Here is a 24,309-nt window from a genome sequence, read left to right as displayed (position 1 = left end):
TGCCCCTCTCTCTGTGTATGTCTGCATGTAAAGTATGTTCATTCATGTGCGTGCGTTCCAAGTAAAGACAGCATGCATTATACGCAGAGAAAGAAATGTCCTTCCTCCCTTGGCCTTGAAAATCTCTATGTTCTGTGTAGAGATAGTATATATTTAACATAAAGGCAGAAAAGCATAGCTTCCCCTCACCTGTCTCTGTTTTATGTAGTATGTATGCAGTTTACAAATTGTATGTATATTCTGTATGTTCTGTGTATGTGTTCTGTGATTAGAGTGCATCTACAGATAGAAAAATATGGCTGTGCTTCCTGTGCCTGTATATTTTTTTATGTGTAGGTAATGTACCTTCTGAATACGGGGAGGGGAAAAAAAAGCCTCAGTGAGCTGAGATCAGCTGAGGCTTCTCGTCCTGGATATAGAGCGTATAGTGTCTGTATAGACTGTGTCAGGGGGAGTGGGGGTGTGTGTATATATAGTCTCGAAAGACATGTTTACATATATCTGTATATGTCTATCTGTACATATTCTGTATATACTTGCTGCATGTTTTATGTGTAGATTCTGTGTGTATAAATTTATCTAGATGGTGTCCTAGCTGTGTGTATTTCATATCCAGACAAAAATTGCCTCACTCGGGCAATGCAGGACTTGTTCTATGTGTAGAACATGTACTACCTGCATGTAATGTAAACAAAATGGAAAAAAGCTTCAGCTAAGCAAGGTGTAATATACATAGTGTCTTGTTAATGCCCCATTCACAGATACAAAAACCTCAGCAAAACTTTTCTAAGTGTATGCAGTAAATATACCGTCAAGTTCTATCCAACCTAGAGATGGAAAACAGGAAATAGTCCATAACCTTTTGTCCATATGCAGAGTCACTGCTGTCTGAATGTCTTCCAGCTTCAGCCTGGGGAGATCAGCTGAGTCTTCTGAGTTGACATAGATGTGGAATTTGTGCTGCTTGTGTATATCTTGTGTAGTGGGTGAACAGTGAGGGTGAGGTAGTAGTGACTGCAGGAGCAGAGAAGTAGTTCCCAGGTGAAATAGGAGCTCTCCAGGTGGTCATTTGAAGGGGTTGAGGGGAACGTTTTGGGAGCCACCTTGCATGTTGGCCAGAAAGGGCCTTCTGCAAGTTGCAGATCTCTTCAAAGGCAGAGAAGTGAATTGTGCCCCTACACAGGTTTCACCTGTGAAGGATGAAAGCTCTCTAGGAAGCATCAAGAGAGATTGCCCCCAGACTTGACTTATCCCTGTGCAATAGCAGGGGTCTGGGAAGAGGTCTGGCATCAGTGTTCCCATTGGGTGTAGTCCGGCTAAATACAGGCAGCGTTTCCGTTCTGGGAATGTGCAGTGTGGTTCTTCAGCACAGCAAAACCAGTGAGAAATGAGGAATTTCCCAGGAACCCCTAGGAGATGATGAATTTGGATGCGTTCAAGAGCTTTCACACAACTTGCTAGGAATTATTCTCTCTAGAAGATTGATGGGAATGTTGTACAGTTGTTGGCTGGGAATTTCTGAATGAGACTAAAAATAACTCTTTAACTGTTGTTTTCTAGGACTACCCATAACAGTTTTGAAGCATGTGAGGGGTGCATCATCACGTGGCCCTGGAGGAGCACTTCAATGCCCAGCTATTCTAGAGTCCTTCACTGAGTGGCTCTTTTGGGTTCCTCCACTGCCTGGCTTTATGGGGTGGTTCACCACCTGGACTTCTTGGGGAACCTTACCATATAGCTCTTTAGCAGTGCTTCATCGTCAAGATTTTATTGGGAGCGCATCACCACAAGACCGTGGTGCAGTGTATCGCTGCCCCACCCCAGAGGAGCCCATCATCATCCTTGCCTCAGAGGAGCCCTTCACCATGCTACACCAAAGGAGTCCATCATCATCCCTGCCCTGGATGAGCTCTTCACTGTGATGTCCTGGAGGAGTGCTTCTCTGCGCTGCCTCAGAGGAGCTCTTCATGGCACCAGGCAGCTGCTCTTGCAGTCAGTCCCTCATTGCACTACCAGAGAGGAGCCCTTCACCATCAGGCTGCCTCCAAGGAGTCCTTAACCACGCTGCCCCAGAGGATCTCCTTATCGCACTGTGCAGCTCTGCTTGTGGCCCCTTGTCATGCTGCGCTGGAGGAGCCGATCACTGTGCCACCCTGGAGAAGCCCATCATCATCCCTGCCCTGGAGGAGCCCTTCATCGCCCCGTGTCGGAGTACCCTTCATCACCCTGCATGTGGAACCCCATCATCACCCCTGCTGCGCCGTGCCATGCCGCCACGGAGGAGCCCTGCTGCGCCGTGCAGTCATGATGTGTCTCTTCATTGCGTCACAGGACTGTGTTTGTAGCCGTTTAGTGTGATAGACTGGAGGAGACCTTCATCGTGTGACTCCAGATGAGCCTATCGTCATCTGTCGCTACTTGGAGGAGCCCTTCACCCTGTGTGGTGTGTGGTAGGTATTGTGTGGTATGTGTTGTATTTTGTATTGTACTGTATATTTTTTAAATTGTGTTTTGTCTTTCATTGTCTTGTACGTATTGTATCCCTTGTCTTTTATTGTATGGTATGGTATTTATTCTGTGGTTTACTATATATTGTATTATACAGTAAGGTATGTAACGTATGGCATTGTATGTATTGTGTGTATCGTCTTCTGTGTTATGTATCATATGTACTGTAGTACTATCACATGTATAGTACTGTTTTAATGTATGTAGTGTATGGTATTTATTGTGTTGTATTGTGTTTTTTCTTGTGTTGTGTACTGTATTTTACTGCCTTTATTACGCCATGTAGCATGCATTATATTTTCTGTTGTGTTTTGTATTGTATGTATTGTGTTGTAGTGCATGGAATAGTATTTATAGTATTGTTTTGTATTGGTTTTTATGTATTTATTGCATGTATTGTATTTTGTATTGCATTTATAGCATTTTGTATCGTATGTATTGTCTTTTGTGCTGTATTGTGTCCGTTGTATTGTACGTATTGTGTTTTGTGTTGTATGTTTGCATTGTATTTTGTGGTCTGTATTGTACGGTATGATTCTGTGATTCACTGTGCTGCCACGGAGGAGGTCTTCAGCATCATGGCGCCCCCAAAGAGCCCATCATCGCCACTCCGGAGGAGCCCTTCATTATGCCGCAGTGGAGGTGCCCTGCATCATGCCTCGCCTGGAGCACTTGTTCATGCTGCCCCGGAGGAGCCATTCACTGCACCACCCTGCAGAAGCCCATTATCATCCCCACCCTAGAGGAGCCCTTCATCACCGTGCCATGGAGGAGTTCATCACACTGTGTGGCTGTTCTTGCAGACTCTCATTGCACCACCCCCGAGGAGCTCTTCACCATCACGCCGCTCCGGAGGAGCCCTTCAACACTGTGCTGTCATGGCGGATATCTTCATTGCATTGCAGGGCAGTTTTTGTAGCCATTTAGCATGCTACACCAGAGGAACCCTTCATCGTGCGTGGTAGGTATTGCATGGTATGTATTGTATTTTGTGCTGTACTGTGTATTTTTTTAATTGTGTTTTGTCTTTCATTATCTTGTATGTCTTGTATATGTTGTCTCTTATTGTACAGTATGGCATTTATTCTATGGTTTGGTATGTACTGTATTGTATGGTAAGGTAAGTGTTGTATGGTGTATGTCATAAGTATCGTATGTGTCTTAAACAATGCCATACATATGATACAATTATCTGTATTTTACATATAGTATTTTGTGTTGTATTGCGTTTTGTATTGGTTTTATGTATTCTATTTTATGTATTGTGTTGCACATTGTATGTATGGCACAGCATTTATTGTATTGTGTGTATTGTACATTATGCATTGTACTGGATTGCATGGTAGGTATTGTGTGGTATGCTATGTACAGTACGGTATTTATGACATCCATATGGTACTTCATGTATTGCATGGCATTGTATGTGTTTATTGTATTTTCCATATTGTATTAATTCAAAGTATTGTGTTGTATGTAGGTTATGTACTGTATGTTTTATTGTTTGTATTGTCTTTCATATACTATATTTTGTATTGTATTTTGAGTATTGTATGTATGGTATAAGTTATCTTTTATTGTATGGTATGGCATTTATTTTGTTGTACGTATTCTGTTGTGTTGCATTTGTGGTATTTTTTGTTCTTTGTAGTTTGTAATGTATTGTAGTTGGCATTGTATGTATTATATGTGTTGTGCTGTATGGTACTGTATGTATGTTGTATTCTAATGTATGGTATTGTATGTATGGTATCACGTGGCATTATTTTATATACTGTATTCTATTGTATTTTCTGTTTTATTGTGTACTGCATTTTGTATTACAGTGCACAAAATAATGCATATTGCATTTTGTATTGCGTATTTTATTGTATTCTGTGTATCACCTTGTAAGTTACGTATGTACTGTGCCACACCAGAGTCTATCATCATTCCCGCCCTGGAGGAGCTCTTCACCATGCTGCCTCGGAGGACCCCTTCATTATGTTTTTTGCCTCCTCTTGGAGCCCTTCACTGGACTGCCCCAGAGTTCTTTATCATGCCGCCCAGCTCTTCTTGGAGCCCTTTGTTGCACTGCCTCTGAGGAGTCCTTCACCATGCCACCTGGCTCTTCTTGGACTCCTTCACCCTGCTGTGACAGAAGAGTCCTTCACCATGCCACCAGGCTCTTCTGCGAGTCCTTCACTGCACAACACCAGAGGTGTCTTTCAGTGCACTGCCAGGCTCTTTGTGTCCTTCACAATGCTGTTCTGGGGGGTCCTTCTCCACACCACACCCCCCAGAGGAGTCCTTCATCACACTGTCCAGCTGTTCCTGGGATTCCTTCTCCACGCCACCCCAGAAGAGTCTTTCTCTGTGCCACTTGGCTCTTCTTGGAGTCCTTCATCGCACTCTCCTGGAGGTGTCCTTCACCACCCTTCTTTAGGGGGTTGTTCACTGTCTGACTCTCTTGTTTTCTTCGTCACCTGGGGTGTTTTTGGAGTGCCTTACCACGTGGCTCTGGAGGTGTCCTTCAGCATCCACGTTTTTTGGGAGCACGTCCCTGTTTGGCTTTTTGAGAAGCTTCCACCATATGGTTCTTTTTGGGGTGTTTCACCCCATGGATTTTTTCTTGGTTTGTGCAATGTGTGGTGTATACTGGAGAGCTTAACGGCGTTGTCCTGGAGCAGTGCTTCACCACCTGGCTGTTCTGGAACACTTCAGTACCTGCCTTTTATTGGTGCTCTTCAACACGCAGCCCTTTTGTAGCCGTTCAGTGCCTTGCTGGCTGGAGCACTTAAGTGCATGTCTTTTTTGGAGCTCTCCACCTCCCAGTTGTTTTCAGCGCAGATGATACCAAGTGTTTGGAATGGGGTAGCCCAAGCATCCAGCAAGGGTCACAGCCCTGCCGACACAGGGAGTGATGGAGAATGCAGATGGCAGAAGTGTTGGTGAAATGCCTAGGTGCCTGAGTGATGTAAGCTGAAGCACCTGTTGCTACTTATGGGAGGCATGGGAATCCTGGGAATATCTGCATGCAACTGTCACCAAGGTGGCTGGTGCAGTTTTTAGGGCTGTGCAGAAGGCATGTGATGCTGTGCTGCAGAAGCAGCAGCTGGAGGGTGCTATTGCCACAGGAAAGGCTGCCAGGCTCAAAGAAGAAGGAGCAGTTAAGTCTGAGTTCCTGAGTGAGTCAGTCAGTCAGTCCTCAGGGAAATTTCATGTCCTGGCTATTTTGACCAACCCTGGCCTGGAGTCTTCCAGGTCATCCTCCTTTGGTAGAGGGACGATGTTTGGAGTTTCTTTTCCTGCTATTACTTTATTGAAATATATACTTTTTTTCTCAGTGCCTGTTGCTGAGAATAACTGCTTTTTCTTATTTCTCTCGTAGCTGTTTGAGGTCACCATTTTAGTTTCCAGTTACACCTGTTGTTTTTCAGAGAGCCAGTGTGAAGGAGCAGAGACTGGATTTTACCTGCAGTTATCCCTGGAGGAGCTGCTGCAGAAGGAAGCCAGCCTATGGTTTTGGGAGCTGTGCCACAGGACAGCTGAGCAGAAATCTGGCCTGATAGCACTGCATTTTTGCTTTTGGCAATAAAGATTGGAGCAAGCCACAACTGAGACATGGTGGCATCTGGTTTATTTGCTGCATGGTTATCTAAACCCTGCTAACAGCTCTCAGGAGGATACCTCGCCCCCACCTACTCCTCATCCTTGACACATCCCACAGCTTCTGCATGGTGAAGTCCGTATTGCTGCTGTGGCAGTGGAGCTAATAGTGGGCAGCTGGCTGCCACAGAGGTGTTGCTGCAGTTTTTACTGCATTCCAGTGGGTAAGTGTTTGTGCTGGACGTGGCTGCTTCTCTGCGACAGATGCTGCCTTTGTCCCAGCTTGCTCTTTTCTTTCTCTGTTTAAGCACGGCTCTTGCAAGCAGAGCTCTAGGTAGGTGCAGTCCATGTTCAATTTCCTCACTAAATGTTGCCATTCAATGTAGGTGAGAAAGTGCTTCTGCAGGGAGGGGCCAGGCAGGAGGCAGCAGGGTAGCCCCCACCTGACAGGAAGCCAAGGGAGCACCTGTTGGCACCCATGCTTCCTAGCCTGGGTTGTGTGGGTACAAAAAAGCCTTCCTGTTCTTTTTCCCCCCGCACAACTCACTTAAGCTATAGGAATGTGGGGTTTGGTCCCTTCTCTTGGCTGCTCTGGCTAGACCGTGGCCTGCCTGCTCCCTGAGGAAGCCACTTGGGTCAGGGCCTGTCCCCGCTGCACACTTATGCACTTAAAGGGAGTTTTAAAGTGACTTTAAGAGTCTTTCAAATTCTCCATTTAAGTGCAGTCATGGGTGGCAGGCAGGCCCTGGCTGATGGAGGGTGCCATACCTTGTCACTCCCTAGATGAGATGTGTTCTGTGGGGACAAAAAAGCTCCATGGGGTTTCTGTCCCCATGCAAGGCCCTTGGGCTTGCTGCCCTGGGCTCCTGGTCACTAGAGATCAGTTTAGGAGCAGGCATTGGTCCCTGAAAGTGAAGCCCGTGACCAGTTTTGGGGTGTTTGGAGTTGGTGCAGGCATAGGCTAAGGGTGATGTGGCTATTTGGCTGTTGTGATTAGGGAACAGGGGACTGCTGCCCTTCCTCAGTGGAAATCCCCCTCTTTCTGGGTATGCTGTTCACAACAAATGCAATTGAGGGCAAAGCACAGTTTTTTCTCCTGCCCTATCCGTTCCTTCAGGCTGAAACACTGCTTTGCTGCTGGGAAGACCTCAAAAAGTCAAAATACAGCAATGTTGCGGACCCCAAAACCTAAATCCGCAATAGGGGCTCTGGCAGCTGCTGCTTTACTACCCTTCACAGAGACAGGGATGCAGTGATGGCTGAGAACGTGGGGCAGGCTGGGCCAGAAGAGCTCTCCTGGAGCTCTCAAAGTGATTTCCAGAATTTTAAAGCAATTCTTTCCCCCAGTTTTTGCTTGGTGGGGGTTGAGCTTTTTTTTTTTTTTTTTTTTTAATAACTCAGCCTGAGGTGGATTTCCAGATGTGGAAAATTGTCAGTTGTTTGGCTTTGTTGCACCAAGAAAAGTCTAGGAAAATAGGTGGAAGGAGTATTATGACACTAATAACAGGTAGTAGTGCTAGCTAATCCCCAATAACTAGTACAGGTTTCAGAAGATAAATATGGGTGCATAGTTTCAGAAGAAACCATGAGATTTCAGGAGAAATTACAAGATTAAGCCTCTTGATGATGAAATATTGCAACTCTCTGGTCCTTTGAATTTCTTCAGCAGGCTGGGAAACAAATGGCTTTACTACTTATCCCTATTCAAAAATGTCATTTTGAAGAATGATTTCAGTAATTGTTTTGCCTAACAGGGCAAATTATGAGATCCTCTCCAATGCGTATTTTTTAAAAGCAGCAAACAATGAGAGGATTTGAGCACTTCCATGGATTTGAATATCCTTTTGCCATTAAATTTAATTGGTCAGCCTGGTAGTTGTTCTTTAACAGAAATGGGATAATTTACATTAGTCACTTGGGTAGGAAAATTATGGCTGAGGGAAAAATATATAAAAAAATAATTCACAATGCTGATCTTGACTCTGTGCTTACTGTTTTATTAGCATGATTTGCTGCTCACTTTAAATTCACGAATAGACAAATTATTTACAAAAGCCACATACTTTAAAACAGGACCCATTTGTCATCACAATAGAAAAGACTTGATTTCAATACACAAAAATCCATGATATCTTATGTATAGTTTCAACCAGTAGGTATTACTGCTACTGTCACCTGCTTTATCATGATTATCAGTTAAGAAACACCTGTCCTGGAGTTGCACAAAATCAGAATAGTAAAAACAGCACTGGGGGGAGGCAATGCAGAATTCATCTTGAGTTGTTGCCTCACGTTTGACTAGACAATGAGCTACTCAACTCAACCAGTGACTAGCTTGCTGAAGCCTAGAGTCTGTCTCCATTGCTTGCAGAAAGACAGATCATCTCAAGATCTTTATGCTATTTTGGTCCTACTTCTACTATTTTGAAGGTGTACGCAGACTTGGTAAGATGTCTCGGCCCGGTTTAGCAGGGTGGATTTTTTCCCACTAACATCCTATACTTTTATATGGGTCCCACTGAAAAACAAGTTGAAACACATGAAATTGCATCTGGACACTTTTTTAAGAACACACTTTTTACTGCAAGGGCTGTTAATACTGGCACAGGTGGTCCAGGGAGGCTGTGGCATCTCCATCCCTGGAGTCAGTCAAAGCCCAACTGGACACAATCCTGGGCAACCTGTTATAGCTGACCCTGCTTGAGCAGAGGCCTAGAGTTGGGGGAAGGGAACAGGTCCCTTCAATATGTAGCTGTGCCATTTCCAAATACATAATAAAAGAGTAACACTCTACATAAACCACAGAGTGGAATGTTGATTCTTAAACAAGGTGTCACAGGAAGAGACTTGAGGTTTTCACTAGGCCATGAAGCAGCATTTAGCTTTTTAGAGAATGTGCCTTTCATAAGAGTATGCTGCACGTTAGACAATAGAAAGCTGGTGGTCTGTAGACTTCAAGGAGCTTCATCATGAGGAGTAAACTGAGAGGATGAAGACTGACATGAAGCATAATGGGCTTTTTGCCATCCTTCCTCTTGTGAGCAGAAGGAAAAGGACACCAAAGAGCTTAAAAGGTACAAATGATAACCCCTTTGAGCTTAACAGATTTCTCTGAAGAGGAAACAAAGAAGCATCGTTGCTAGGATTAGCAATCAAATCTTCCATCATTATAATATGTTTCAATGCATTCATAGACTTTTTTGTTCATTTTAAATTTTAAACAACTCTAAAATGAGTGTCTACATCTGAAGTTTACAGATGGGTGAACTGAAGCACAGCATCAGTCTGAGTCATGGGATTATACAGCAGTCCAGTGAAAAGAGTTCTGGTGGAAATGCATAGGAGGCTGCTTTTTAAGGCCTCTCACCAATGGTGGATATTCCCACAGACAAGGGAGAAGCTTCTGAGGAAGCATTGTTTCCTTTTTACCCCCTCTTCAAAATATGGGAGATTAGAACTGCAGGAATTTATTTCAGTTTTATGCAGTCTACCTCCTCTGTGACCGGCATTGCACTTGTTCTCAGGTCTAAATCTGTGCTAGATTTGCTTCCATTATATGTTGATCTCCATCTGAGCAACATGATCTTCTTGAAGTATTTCATGGTGTTATTTTTTACAGTTACAAAACACATGGTGTTTATCATGCTGTTACTCATAGCAATGCATTCAACTATGTAAAAAGCAGTAAGATAATGCTTCTCTTTCACAAAGATGGTGGGGAAAAAGTCACGGACAATTGTGAAGCCGTAGAAAGGTGCCCAGCAGAGAACATAGGCAATCAGGATGCACATCAGTACCATAACAGTTTTTCTTCTGCATCGAAGTCTCTTTCTGATCTGTTCCGTTTGAAATCCTGGTACAGTTTTAAACCAAAGCTCCCGAGAGATCCTGGCATAACACAAGGTCATTGTCATCACAGGTGCAACAAATTCAATGCCAAAGATGAAAAGGAAGTATGATTTGTAGTACATCTGCTGGTCAACCGGCCAAATTTGACCACAGAAAATTTTCTCCTGGTTTTTCACTATAAATAACACCGTTTCAGTAGCAAAGTATGCAGATGGGATAGCTACAAGTATGGAGACAATCCAGACCAAGGCGATTAAGAAGGTTGCTGTTTGATAATTCATGCGTGGTTTCAGTGGGTGAACAATGGCCAGATACCTGGAACAGACAAATACATTCAAAATTAAGTCTGAAAACACTATGAGTCAGAACATACTTCAAAATACAAGTGAACAGAATTAGGCAGAAGGAAATTGCTGTCATTTTTAAAGAGACAGCCTGACAAATTTGTCTATGAGGAGAGTTAAGAAAATTTTCCGAAGTAGCAGCCCAGAGCCGAGTTCCTAAATCTAAGCAGAAACTCTGAGGTGAATGGCTGAAGGGTTTTTTAGGACAGTGGGTACTTTGCAATCTGAAAATCTGAGCATATTTTAGGTTGTCTGAGGATGGATGGTTTTAAGACCTCAGTCTTAAACTCCCACCTGTTAACAAGATCAAACTGAAACAGTTACCATTTTGTATCACAAACCCTTTAAGGCAGACCACATGTCTGGCAGTTACGGAAAGACTGGGAGAGGAGAAAGAGAGGGAATATTCCTATTACTGACAAATATGTTTGCAGGACCTAGCACAATATGCAGGTGATGTCGTATCTAGGTTATGCCATGATACAGCATCTGGAAATGCTTTGGTGGACAGCACGTTAAAGTGTGAGTTTGAGACATGCAGTAATATACACCTAGTTAGGTGCAGGTAAAAAGACAAACATGTAGAAACATGAAAATGTTTTCCCTAGGCAGAGAAGTATTTAAATATGCTTTTTTTACCAGGAGGTCAAATATACATATGGTGTTTTTATTATTTTCTTGGTTATTCCATGGGGTATAAAGAGCTGAAGCTGATGCTGATGAATGGTTACAGGTGAGCATGTTTTCAAACCACCAATAAAAGACTGTGTATCCATTTTCTACCCATGTACATTTTTGTTTCATCTGCTGCAGGTGACCATTGCTAATTAATCTTAAATATGCTGTGTTAAGTAACATACCAAACCGTAAAACTTGAGTTATGTATTTGCACTCCTTATGACTTTAAAGCTGCAAGGTGTACCGCAGTGTTCCACAAAGAAGTGTGGAGAAATGGAAGTACATTGCTTGCAAGATTCATCAGTTGCCCTCGATTCAGTTAAAAAGGGCCTAGGACCAAATGGCATTCACACTGGGTTTTTTTGTTTGGTTGGAGTTTGGAGGTGTTGATTTTTCAAGAAGCTATAGATGTAAGAAGAGCTTACATGAGAGTACACTGTCCCAGAAAGATTAGGATATTTCTGCTAAAAGATTTTTATCACAGACACTCCAGAGCTCCCAGTACAATTGTATTTAACCAAAAGGATTGTTTCAAAATGTGGCATTTCTCATTCATTCAGAGGCTTTTCTATCTGTATATATTCTGTACATTGATAGCATCCACAGGATATATTCATTCTAAAATAAAATGGAAAGTCAGTGGTGCTTTTCATCAGCCAGATCTTGGAAGCAGATGAATTGTTCATCACTCTTAATAGTGCAGGTTAAATGTCAAGGGACAGCAGAATTAGTCAGTCTCATTGTGGAGCTGATAAAATAATATTTTTAGATCAGGTTCTGTGGAAACAAGGTTGTAGGATAATGTTTCTGTATGCATTTATAAGTATTCATATCCGCTCAGCGGAACATTTGTCTGCATGGGGTAAATCTCTCCAAGAGAGTCAGGAGGGAGCTTTTGTGGTGGATTTCCTGATTCTCATTGCTTACCACGCTTGGGCTGTTACTGCAGAGTGGTCCTGGAGCACGTGAACTGAGTTCAGATGAAATTGCCCAGGAAGATGTGCTCCGAAAGTGTATGTAAAACGCACCAAGTGCCCATGGGCATTCAGTCCTGGGCACCCAGATAAAGCTAGACCCCCCCAAAATATTTACGTCGATGACATTGGACCCTTAGCATGAAGTCTTGCTCTTCAGATCCTCTCCTTTCACGTTACATTATTTTCTAGCGTAGATGTGGCCTTAAATATGTGAAATTCCTATGTTTCATGTGAATAGACATTAAGGAAGATGAAAGACAATCCTATCTGAGGGAAATCCTGTGGGACAGGCTTACCCTTTCTACACAGGTGAGCCCTTTTAAATGATCTAAACATGGGAAGACTGTTGGGAGCCTATTCTTTTTTGAGACAGAAGTCAATGACCCACATGACATAACAACCATGGAATGGTTGATTGTTAAATGAGCAAGGTGTCTCTCTGTTTACTAGTTCAAAAGCTCACAAAAAAAAGGCAGTGAAACCAAAACAGTGTGTTCTTACAACAAACTTCAGTGATTAATCATTTCCAGAATTCTTTTTAAAGATGCACGGGGACATATGCTAGAAATCTTCTGATTTCTTAGCAGGCATAAGGGCTCAATGACCCATGTTACTTCATCAACCTGGGATGCACTAGCAGAGCTTTCCAATAAAGTTTTTTAGAAGTTGAAAAAGATAAGTAATAGAAAATGGTAATGCATACATGATCGTGTTTAGAAGCTTAATCCCGAGCCCTCAGCTGCTGTTCAAAGGTTATTTTTATTAGACACTTGTTAAGGATTTGTTTCATAGGAACTGATTGTCCTTTCCCCCACACCAGGCAAAACATCTCTGAACTTCCCCAGAGTCCTTCCACAGACTTCTGTTGACATCAATAACAGCTGAATCAGCTGCACACAAGCTGTATCTATAAAACGATTGGCAGGGTTAACTGCTTCTGAGCTATCTTTTGGATCATGTACCAAAAACTATGTAACATTAGACTGGAGCATAAAATGACACACAAGAGAAATTAGAAAAAAAAAGAGAAATGGGGGGAATCATACAGTGTACATATGCAGAGGGTGTAGAGAGGTGTATATTGTGTTTGTTCACAAAAGATGACTTGTTGTGATGGCCTTTCTGTAAAGAGTTTACTCTGTAGGTCTTTTGGCTTTCTGTGAGTCAGTCATGTCAGCCTTATGTCAGCATGAAGCTGATCCTCAGCGTCTGGGTCCATCAGAGTCCGTGGTGCACAAGGCTAAGAGAACAGGAGTCATAAGAAAGATACAACTAAATCATATTGTTAAAATTCCTGGAGTGAGAGTGGGCATAGAAATACCTCAAGACTGCAGCATAAAGCAGGTAGTATAGCAGGTGAATATTGTGTTCTGCTTATGCCATTATGAAGGCTGTAGGAAAATTTCTGCTAAACTGGGTTGGTGTAGCATTTTGTCATTTTCTGGACAGTGCCATAAATATGGGTGTCATAAATGACCTGTGGGTCTTTCCTGGCTTGCCACTGTGGCATTCTCAGAGAGGCATGTAAAGAGAGAGGAGAGTATGAGAGGAGAGTATTTGCACGGAGAGGAGAGTGCTGGCCACACTCACCAAGCATCCATGTCTGGGTTGGAGCATCCAGCTAAGACCTCAGTGCTATCAAACAGTTAATTTAATGATTGTTGGGTTTTCTCAGTATAGCACGACAGAGAATAAGAACTCTATTTTGCAGGCTAAACTGAAGTCTTATCTTTTACTCTTTCTCACACCAAAACAAAACCTGGGAAAAACACCTTAGAGGGAGAAAGCAATATCCTGTAAGGCAATAACCCTGTTGGAAACTCACCTGTCAAATTCTGTATCACCAGTCAACTGTTTCTGTCGCTAAAGACTATTTAGTTCACTGTTTATAGAAAAGGTTAGACTCAGAAAAGCTGTGTAGGCCAGTAGTGAAGGTTCCTTAGAGATGTATAGTTTGGGTCAGGATTATGTAGTATGGATGAACACCCTTGTCTCTGGGTGTTTCTGATTTGCTTCTCTCTTCCTCTTCTTTCCCTTATTTCATAAATTGTCTCCTACACTTGAATGAAGCATGTTTTTATGAGGAAAAAAAATTGGTTTTACTAAATCAATATTCTTTTCACCTTGAAAGTTCAATCAAGAAATTTCCACTGAGTTTTCTCTGGGGTAATGTCATGACCCCATCTGATTAAATTTTTATGAAACAAGATACCCAGGTCTGTGTGGTACCTACCTGGACATCAGCAAATCCTGCAGAACAGCTGAGCATGTTAAAAACCTAGAAATCTGAACAGCCAACCTCAGAAGCTCTGGCCATCTCGTGCAGTTATAGCACCCTACTTACCTGTCAACAGCTATAGCCAGGAGAGCATTGGTAGAAACATAGAGGGAGACGGTCCGTAGGTAGTTGACGGAGGCACAGAGGACATGGCCATGCTCCCAGGACAGTTGCCGCACCACGTAGTAGTCCATCTCAAAGGGGCAGCACACGATAGCCACAATGAAGTCTGAGATGGCCAGGTTGGCAATCAGCAGGTTGGTGAGGTTTCGTAGCTTCTTGTAGCGGGCGAGAGCAGCAATGAAGATGAAGTTGCCGATGCCACAGACCAGCATGATGCCAACCAGAGCCACCCCGATCACAATCTTGGCTGCAAAGAAGGTGCGGGTTTTGGTCATGTCATCTTCACTGTCCAGTGGCAGGTCGTAATCACTGTAACTGAAATTGAAAGGGAAGGAGAAGTTTCGCAAGGAGGTTAAATCCCCATTGTGGAGATTGTAGATTGCAGCAAAGTTGAGGTTGACAGTAGCATTTGGGTTATGCTCTGCTTGCTCCATGGCCATGTCTGTCTTCTTTTGACGCGTGTGGCTTGGCTGGCACTTGGTTTTGTGTTAGAATTACCCAGTATGGCAAGGCATGACAGTGGCAGGCGAGAGACCTCATCCAAAGTTTCCTTTTGAGCAGTGAGTCACCTTGTCTTCATCCCCATAAGATTATAGAGCAACAGCCTCATTTATCTCCCTCTGTGGGAATAAAAAGAGCAAAAAATGTCCTTAGAGGAAATTACAGCAAAAATACTGTGCTTGAGGGAAAGCAATAGCCACCTTATTGCCCCACAGCTCTATTGTTGGCTGTGCACAGTGGGAGGAAATACCCTGTGAAAGGATGCTTCTGTTATCATAAAAGTCATTGAGTTGCATAATACACTTGTTATACCCAGCAGTTTTATTTACCAACGACAAAATTTTGTCATGAAATGACAATATAGGAAGAGTGTAAAATCCAGTTTAAACCTCCACCAGCCTTCAAGCTGACAGTGCTGTCATCTCTGTGCAAGGTAAAAAAACTAAAATGAGACAACAGCTCAGTTTGCTGAAAAGTATCTGGTGTGCCTTTTAGACAATGTTTTTGCTTTATTCTAAGTGTCTCAGTCAGAGAGATGCGGTAGGTGAGAAAGAAAAGAGCCTGATGTCCTGGATTCTAAATACATTTCTTAATTAAGTAAGAGTTGCCAAGACCCAAGAAAATAATGAAGCCAGCACTTTCCTTTTGGCAGCCATTAATTGAGTAGGGGGGACCAAATTGTCAGCCAGCATAATCTATTATTGCTTCTCGCAAACCAGTAGAACTCTCCCAATTTGCATACACAAGACTTTGTCCCATGAACCAGTTTGCAGGGCTTTGCTGTGAAGGCAAATCTGCTGTTCACAGGGAGAGTGCTTCCACAAACAGGCTCTTGAGGTGAAAGGAAAAATCTTCCTTAAGCAAGACAAAGTGCCTTGAATTTTTGAAGATGGGGAGGAGCAGGCTTCCTTCTTTGTACTGCCAGTTGTACCAAATGTTAAAAATTGATTTATTTTCCACACTGAGGGAAAAAACCTAATCTACTCCCTAATTTTGCCTCTACTCTATATCAAAATGCTGAGAGGGCTGTCTTCTTGCATCTTCCCGTGCCACAACTGGGAATCCTCACACCACACTCCCAGCTGTCAGGACAGTCCCACCCCATCCCAGAAGAGAATCGTGGGGGGGGGGGGGGGGGGGGGGGGATTGCCGCTTTTTCTGCTTTGAGAGAGTAGGTCTTCAGGGTGTCGAATGGCATTGAACAATGTCCATCATGGCTACAAAGGACAATCTGCATAATGGAGCTGTTGCTCCCTTCTTTCCTTAGAACCACCCTCAGCCCCTGATGTACCAACACTTAATAAATTTCTGAGAGAAACTCCCTTGTACAACTTCTGTCTCCACATTGCTTTTCAAACAGAGTTGCAGAACAACAGAATAACAGAAAGCCAAAGCCTGAAACTAAATACCAGTTCATACAATTGACTGCTTTACAAGGCATCCCCACAGCCACCTGGACATGTGAACATTCATTTAAGAGAAGTACTAAATAAATACGTGGATGCAAAATCTGTATGCTGGTCAAAGCAAGGTGCAGTATCTGTTTCAGACAGGTTTCCCTGCAAAACACCGAGAGAGCGCTTTAAAATAAATACAGACAACACAACCATCCACAAACTGACATAACACTATCAGCTAACTGTACCTCTCATCTTCTTGGAGGTCTCAGGCACCCTGTGAATAATAGCCTCCAGGTTTTTCCCCTGCAAATGTGCTGCTGTCACTGGAGCACAGAAAGGATCAATGAAAGCAGCCAGAGGACTTCGCTGAATGATCATTTCTCTCCCAAGCAGGTTTGCCCTGCTGCTGAGGGGAGGATGGGTCTGCTGTCTCTGTGCATGCATCTAAAGCCTTTTCTCAGTGGGAGGCACCTTGAAGCTGTCCATGCATTTCTGATTTTAAAGAGGCAGTGCAATATGGAGACAATAGAGCACCCCACACACACACACACCCCGCCGCTTTAAACCCCCTGAATGCATTGAATTGGCAGAGCAGCTTTGTTACCAAGTCTGAGCAGGACTGTTACCATGCTGAGCAGCATGGAAGGTGTAAGACTCCGGTCTGCACTTGCTCTTTGAGTTTTGTCTGTGCTGGACAGAAGCTACCTGCACCTGATGTGACACAGAAGCAAAATAGAAACCTCCCAGTGGAGAGGAGGGGGAGAAATGAGGGTGAACTACTTTCCCAGGGACCTTTCTCCGTGGATCTCTCCCTGGCTATTGTCTTTAGGACTGCAGCTGTGGCAGCTCCTGCAGAAGGAGGTTCAAATGTTGAATAGCTGTAAATCAGAGGACCCCTGGCAGCTTTTCTTTCCCTGTCAGGGAATCACTCAGAGCAGAAAAGTGGCAGTGAATCCTGAAGGACTGCATGTTCTTTGCTAATGCTGCCTCCTCATTGCTCTGAAGCACTCGCAGCCCAGGGAGCAGTTCTCTTGCTTCCCAATTCTCCAGAAGGAAAGGAAATGCACAGCAGATCCCCTGTCCTCTTCTGCACCTCCAGCGTTATTCACATTACCTGACATTTTGCAAGATGCATAGTTGGGCCACATTACGTGGTCCCCAGTGGATGAGACCATAGGAGGCTGTAAGAAGGTCATGAAGAGTGTAAAAGGTTTGCAGAAAACTTAAAATATCTGCCCTACAATGCACACTCACAACACTTGGCTTTCATGAGCTAGTGGGCACTTATCTCTGGAAGGAGGAGACAAGGAAAGAAATCTCTTAATGTGAAATATGTCTGGGGTAAAGGGACCACTAATGTAACATTTCTTCCAGAAAACTTGTGGAAGGCCAGAGAGCTCCCACTGTCTGGAGCCAGCAGACAGCATTAAGAATTTCACAGCAAGTACTTTGCTTGGCTTTATTTTTGACAGTCAGTGTAATAGGTAAAAAGCCATTAAAGGATTTTTAATATCCTGAAAGGGTACAACCAAATGAACAATGAGGAAATCAGATACAGTCAACCTGTTGAATTCTGTCACAAAAAATGTAAATATAGTAAGTATAGGAAGAAGCAAAGTGAATTTGTGGTGTACGTCAGAACCACATCTAAAAGATCCCTAACATGGGCCACTTAAACCTTAAATGTCCCTTAAGAAAAGCTAGTACACTAAAGGGAGCTCTTGCAAACTTTACATTAGGAACATGCATGACCTCTTGAAGACTTCATTCAGCTGTCTCACATTAAATTATCTAGTGCGTTAATCAAGCAACATGATACCAAATATTTATATTCCTTTAGGCCAAAACCTCAGCTGCTGTAGCACTGTCTTAACCCCATTGACTCAAGGCAAGTTGGCATTGGAGCCCTCTCCAGATCTGCACTTCATGCTCGGTATGTAGCTTCTGTACAGTGGTTGTTCATCTACTGTGCTCCAAGTAACTATGCTGTATGTGTCAAGCTATTCTCAGAAAATACTAGTAATATTGTGAAATGATGTGATTTGCATGTGCTGTGCAAGGCAGTGCTTTGTAGTTGTTGAATAGAAGCCTTTGAATAGACAATGAAACCAATGGTCCTGGGAGCTGCCCTTACAGCCAAATGGGCAGAGTGAAAGTTAAAAGGTGGGTCTAGAGCCTCAGTAACTGTGCTGGTAACCTGCCCCACTACAACAAGCACTGGGGCGGTAGTGGAAGGACTCTAAAGCCATGGGGTATATGCAGGAGGATTTCCCAGCTGCAGACACTGTAAGAAGTCCCAAAGGCTGCCTTCAAAAAATGTAGTCTCTTGTGACATCTGGTGTAAACGTGCTGAAAGAGCAGCTCTCTGGGGCAGCCAGGCTGAGGTATGGTCCAGGCAGCCATCTTTCTGCGCACAGCTGGGATTTTCATTGTCCCAGCATTGCCCGGTCTAGGGGCTTTGCAGCCTGCAGGTCTCATCTTTTTGGGAACAGGGCACTGTGAGGCTTGCAGAGACTGAGATTCTTCCCCACAGCCCATACTTGACATCCATTTATCACATGATTATGCCCTATTACATTGTATTTAAAAGTCCCCATTATTTTGTAGAGAGCACATGATTCTGCTGTTGGATTTCTGCACAGGACAAGGTTTCCTCAGCGTTTTCTTAGCATTTGGTGGTGGTTCCCCAATGGTGTCACAACAGTTAACACAGTGTCATAATGCATTTTCTGAGACCAGTGTTACCAGTGTGAAGAATTCAGGCTGAGAAAGAAAAGTCAATACTGAAAACTATCATGTAAACAATTTACATTTCTGTTTGTTTGGGGTTTTTTCATTAGTATGCTCACAGTTTGAACAGGGAGTTATTTGGAGACTAAATGATGCAAAAAAAAGATCGCAATATGAAGTACTTGTTTAGAGACTTTCAAATAATGAATTTCTAAAACTAGCATTTAGCCTGGGAACAGACCTAAGGACTCTGGCCTTTCATTTCAAAACAGCAAACTCACCAGCTACTGTCTAATTTTTCCTAATTGCTAAATAAATTGGACTCTAAGCGAGGTAATTAATCCTAGGGGACTCACATAAGCTTTGCATAAAGTACAGCTGGAGTTTTACAAAGGTTGCTAATACAAATCAGTTGGTGAAATGTGACAAAAGCATCAAGCGTCCTGTGATTTTCTGGAAAAACAAACTAAAGGTAGCAGCACACATGGGTTATAAACATGTGTATTCCTGCTCAGTATTCCAACCAGACATTCAACTCAGGGGCTGTACTAAATCTAAGAGTATGTAACTGACATTAATGTTCAAGAGGACATGCTTACATAAAGAGTTAGGTATATTTTTCTAATACATGAAATCATGATTTGTGGTACTAGAGGAAGTTGACTTTTGGATGGAGTTTGGCAAGTATGTGCACATAGGAGTAATCCCACCATACTCAGCTGTTCCGTTGGTCACTTGGGCCATGGAAAAGTCCTCGGAAGGAGAGAGCAGAAAGGTGTTTGACTTCATTAATGGTTTATGTCATCATGTTACTTTCTCTTACCACTTTTTTCTGCTTCCTTACTGAGTGTATCACTTCCTGGCTTGGGAAAAGGGGCAAAGCATCTGAAGGAGCAGCAGAGCAGGCTGTCGGCAACCACAGTGATGCTTTGCAAAGATGGTTGTCAGCACTGTTGGAACAGCAGACATGGCCCTTTCATCCAAAAGGTCTTTTCCTTTCAAATCCGCACAGGTTTCTGTGGACAGTGGCATTCAGGCAGATCTCACAGCTGAATGACACAAGGTTTAGCAGAGCTGCACAGCGCTCACTGAATGTGCAAGATGACACAGGGGCAATCAGCAACTTTATTCCAAGTGGAAGCTTCTTTCTGGTCTCTTTTTCTTCACTTTTTAATTCTTTTCCAGTGTGTATTTCCTGTTTTCTTCATCTTTGTTCATCATTTCATGACTGCGTAAGAAAATGGTGTTTATTTTGCTTAGCTCAGCTTAGCATGGCAATCTTCTGTGAGAAGCACACTCCCTGCCCTCAACAATAGTCTATGAAATATGTAGATATAGCTATAAGAAGTTTATATTAGCTGGCACTTATCACCCCTTACTAGTGAAGCCCATCTTACCTGAAGCAAAAGTGACAGTATTTAGGACCCTGCAGCAAGCAGGGACCAGCCCAGGGACTGTGCACAACTTTTGATGCCACAGTAGTATGACATGAATGACCACAAAAAACCATTGCAGTCTTTAAACATTCAATGTTTTGTTTAATTATTAAATATTACTTGTTTTCTTTTTCTTTTGGATGTGTTTGTTAGGCTTTGTGGTGGTTTTTTTTTATAACTTGGCCTTCCTTCCAGCAAATGCCTGTTACCACAAACCCTTCTCTTGAGGACAAAGCCTCTGAAAAGCTAATCTTAAGTGTTTTTCTCCCCAAATCCTGCCCGGGCACACTCATAGCTTGGTGGATACTAATGTGCCAGCTTTGGGCAGTGGCAGTGTGCAGCAATGTATATCCTCTCTGTGGCAACAAGGCAGAAGATTGCCAAGACAGTCTTTGCTTCACTCACTTAACAGCTTTTTTCTCTGCTGAGACTCTTCCCTGTCACAATAGTCCCAGTCAGTTCTTAGGGATTGCCTAATTTTAGACTAAGACTGTCAAACCCATTTTCAGAAAAGCCACATCACTCTTAGTTCTGTCTGTTCTGTGCCAGATATATGGAATAACAAAGATGAGTGCTTAGAAACTTTTTGCCAATTGGAGATAAAGATCAGTTTAGCCAGTTGAAATGTTCTGTTTTGATATTGGCCTCTAACGAATGTTACTGCAATTACTTGGAATTTCTAGGAATGCCTTTTCCAACTAAAACACTGGAGATTTTACCTGGAAATTGGAAATTTTCCTCTGCTTCTGCCTTTGTGCCATTGTACAAAAGAATATTTATTAGGCAAGGTTTACAATTGCAGAAAGCAGGCAGTTTTTTCTTTATTTCTGAACATTGTTCTAAGAGAATTAAGATGAAATAATATATAGCTCATATAGAACAACATTTTGGAAAGAGTTCTCAGTATTATCATCTAATCTATACTGCTGTTCCTGGGCTGTATTACATTTATCCAAATAATTTATGACAAATGCTTTCCTGGCCTGTCGGTGAAGAAATTGTGTAATGTAGAGCTCATGTCTTCTGTATGAGACTATTAAATGTTTCTTAGCTGCACCAGATAGAACTTTAATGGTCCTGCTTTAAATTCCTCATTTTAATATCTCTGATCCAGATCTGAAGTCTGCATTCGGCCTCTTTCTCAAGAACTGATTTACTCATACCCCATATTCAAAAGCCTTTGAATTTAGAAACATGTAAAAGGAGCTTAGTATGTCCTATATCTCAGTCAGGCTTGTTGTTCCTTTGGATTTTCAGAGGCAGTCTTGTTTATTTTGGATCTTACTCAAAGATACACTTAGTGCATCTTCTCTTTCAGTGGGTGCTATGAGTTGCAGAATGCTTTTGGAAATGAAGCAGCTTTTTAATTGAAGTGTCTCAGTAGGAGATATATCCTTCTGAAAACCTGCTGACTTCTTTGGAGGTCTAAGTAGGAGAAGCTGGGTGCTGCATTTCTTAAAAAATTTAACCCTCATCCATTACAGCTACAGTCTCAAATTTAAGCTAAATTGTCAGCACTTTCATTTGCCATTACTATTCTCTGTTGACAAAGCCCTTTGATTTGTGTAATCTTTTTTCTGCTCCTTTTATTCAGTGAGCATTACTTTCCATTCATTTGCCACAGACAGAATCCTGCTCCTTTACGTCTCCCCTTTTGAATATTGTGGTGGTTTTGTCATTCCCATTTGTCATTGGCAATTTGGCATTTCATGCTGTATTTCCAATGACAGTCAGAGTGATTCCAGGAATTTCCCTCTGTACTTCCCATAATCCCACTTTTACCTAAAAGACACCCTCCTTTTCCTTATTTCTACCATCTCAGCCTAAACAGATATGTACAGACCAGAGCACGTCACTATGAAGCACTTTTATGTCAAGCAGTGTGAATCCTGCAGGTCTGGCTTGCTTAAGCCTATGCAGAGATGGTCCTATCTTCTCCAGGTCCCCAACTTCTCCCCATAGCAAGACATGAAGTATTTAAAGCTCATGCCCCATTCTGCTACCTGAGTCATTTTTTGGTGTTTCATTACAAGTTATTAGTTCTTTTTTTTCTCACCAGTTATTTGAGATCTAAAGGGCTCTCAGAGTTCAGTATCAGTCTGAGAAATACACTGTGAAAGCCTTATTGCAGGTAACCTGTGCTGGCTATTTCTGCACACACTTGAAATGAATTCTAGCCCAACAGAATAATGCCTAATGGTAGTTTCATTTGAAGCTACTCGGAGCGTGAAACCACAATCTCGGTGTCAGGATGAGTCATGAAAAGCTGCTCACACACCTTATTTCTAACTTTAATAAAGGCTTCCTGGGTCTTCCGATGTGGTGTCAAAACTGTGGGGCCAAATCAGCTGCCTTCTCATAATTTTTTTGAAGTCCGAGAGTAGCACAGCAGAAGGGACCGCTGTAACAGGAGATGAAAGCTATGTCTGTGCTCCCCAAACTAGGTGGAGTTGAGGCAAATTCATCCCAGAAGGTGCACATCCATGTTTTTGGGTGACAGCTGTGCCCTCCTGGGTACCCCAGGGCTGACTGCTGCGTGTGCAGCTGGGAGTGTGGTAGAGCATGCATGTTGCTGGCTCTGCGGGAATACAGGTGATCTGGGCTAGAGTCAAAAGGAGTTGAACGCTGGTTTGTCTGAGAGGGAGAGCTCTCAGGGGCATGGATATCGGAACCAAGGGCTCAGCATCTCCCTTCCTGGTGCAGAGTGTAGATGGAGTTAAATGCCACGGGACAGGGGTGACAAAACCCCCACGGTTAGAAAGCAACCTCTTTGCTATTTGTTGCTGGCAGGAAGGCAAACCTGCCCTTCTCTCTGGTCACACTGATCCTGACAGGAAGACCATTGCCCATGGAGCAGTTAGTGATCCACAAAGCAGTTAGTTAATCTGTTTAAATATAGACCTGGGCTCTGCTACTCGTGCCCCATGTATAACTTCGCTTTCCTGCCTGTTTTGAGCTGTGCACACCCCCTACTGCAAGATAATCTTAGTTGGCTGATTGTAATGAAGGAGCCTGTGGGCAGCTTCCCCTCAGTACTGGCAATTACACCACCTGTGCATTCTTGTCTTTAAAAGTGCAGCAACAAGTTCTCATGTAAACATCCTTTTTGTTTGATAATAGGAATGATGAACAGAATTGTTTTATTTTCAGAAAATCTTATTCAAGCTCAAAAGACCAAAGTGGGGTAACATTTCTACAGATAGCATCGGCATGGTGTGCTGCACAATAGTTGGAGACCTGTTCAACACCCCACAGCTCAGGGGTCCCACCATTTGAAGGGAGGTAAGATTATCTGTACTATCCTCTTTGTAGTGTTAGCTCTAATGAATGGCATTTTAGGTGATAATTCACAAAGCCTGAGTGCCTTGCTTACTGGGATCAGAATAAATTAGCACCTCCTGGTTCAAAACGGTGGTCTGCTTTTCACAGAATATTTAGAAACAACGTGGACATATTAGAGGCAATAGGAGAATGTGACATGGCTACAGCTGCGTGGGAAGGGGCAGCCCTCAGTTCCAGAATTACAAGTCCTTGAGGCATAAAGTATAAACTATGTCCCAACCTTTTCTAAGGCTGCTATTCCTTATATTTGGTAGAGAATAAAATTTGCAGGGAATTGTATTGCCCTTTTGAAATCAAACCCCATTAATTGTAAACATCTTAAGAAGACCCACTGTACAAGGGCTATGACACAGTCACAATGCCACAAAATTAACTTGGGAAGAATGGGCTGCTCAGCCAAAACTGGCATCTCTCAGCTGCATGGCTTAATCAGTTAGAATGCAATCTCCAGAAGTTTTTTTGGGAAGAAATGTAGGTGTTCAGAGGTCATTTGAGCCTGTTGACTACTGATACCAAAGTAAATTGGTAGGAACTCACTATGAGAAATACCATCCTGTA

The 24,309-nt window shown here is 42.9% G+C and overlaps 1 protein-coding gene across 1 annotated transcript; it reads right to left on the bottom strand.

Annotated features, from left to right (window-relative positions):
* Positions 1 to 9,446: 9,446 nt before the first annotated feature.
* On the bottom strand, positions 9,447 to 16,563 carry PROKR1 (prokineticin receptor 1). Its single transcript, XM_049800151.1, has 3 exons — positions 16,489 to 16,563; positions 14,286 to 14,962; positions 9,447 to 10,257 (listed from the first exon to the last, which is right to left on the bottom strand). The coding sequence occupies exons 2-3, from the start codon at positions 14,780 to 14,782 to the stop codon at positions 9,561 to 9,563; spliced, it is 1,194 nt and encodes a 397-aa protein (XP_049656108.1). The 5' UTR covers positions 14,783 to 14,962; positions 16,489 to 16,563; the 3' UTR covers positions 9,447 to 9,560.
* Positions 16,564 to 24,309: the final 7,746 nt, after the last annotated feature.

This window comes from Accipiter gentilis, chromosome 5, assembly GCF_929443795.1.
Source record: "Accipiter gentilis chromosome 5, bAccGen1.1, whole genome shotgun sequence".
NCBI classification, from domain to species: domain Eukaryota; kingdom Metazoa; phylum Chordata; class Aves; order Accipitriformes; family Accipitridae; genus Astur; species Astur gentilis.
The sequence above is the reverse complement of the archived record's forward strand: the minus strand, read 5'-3'. Positions and strand labels throughout refer to the sequence as shown.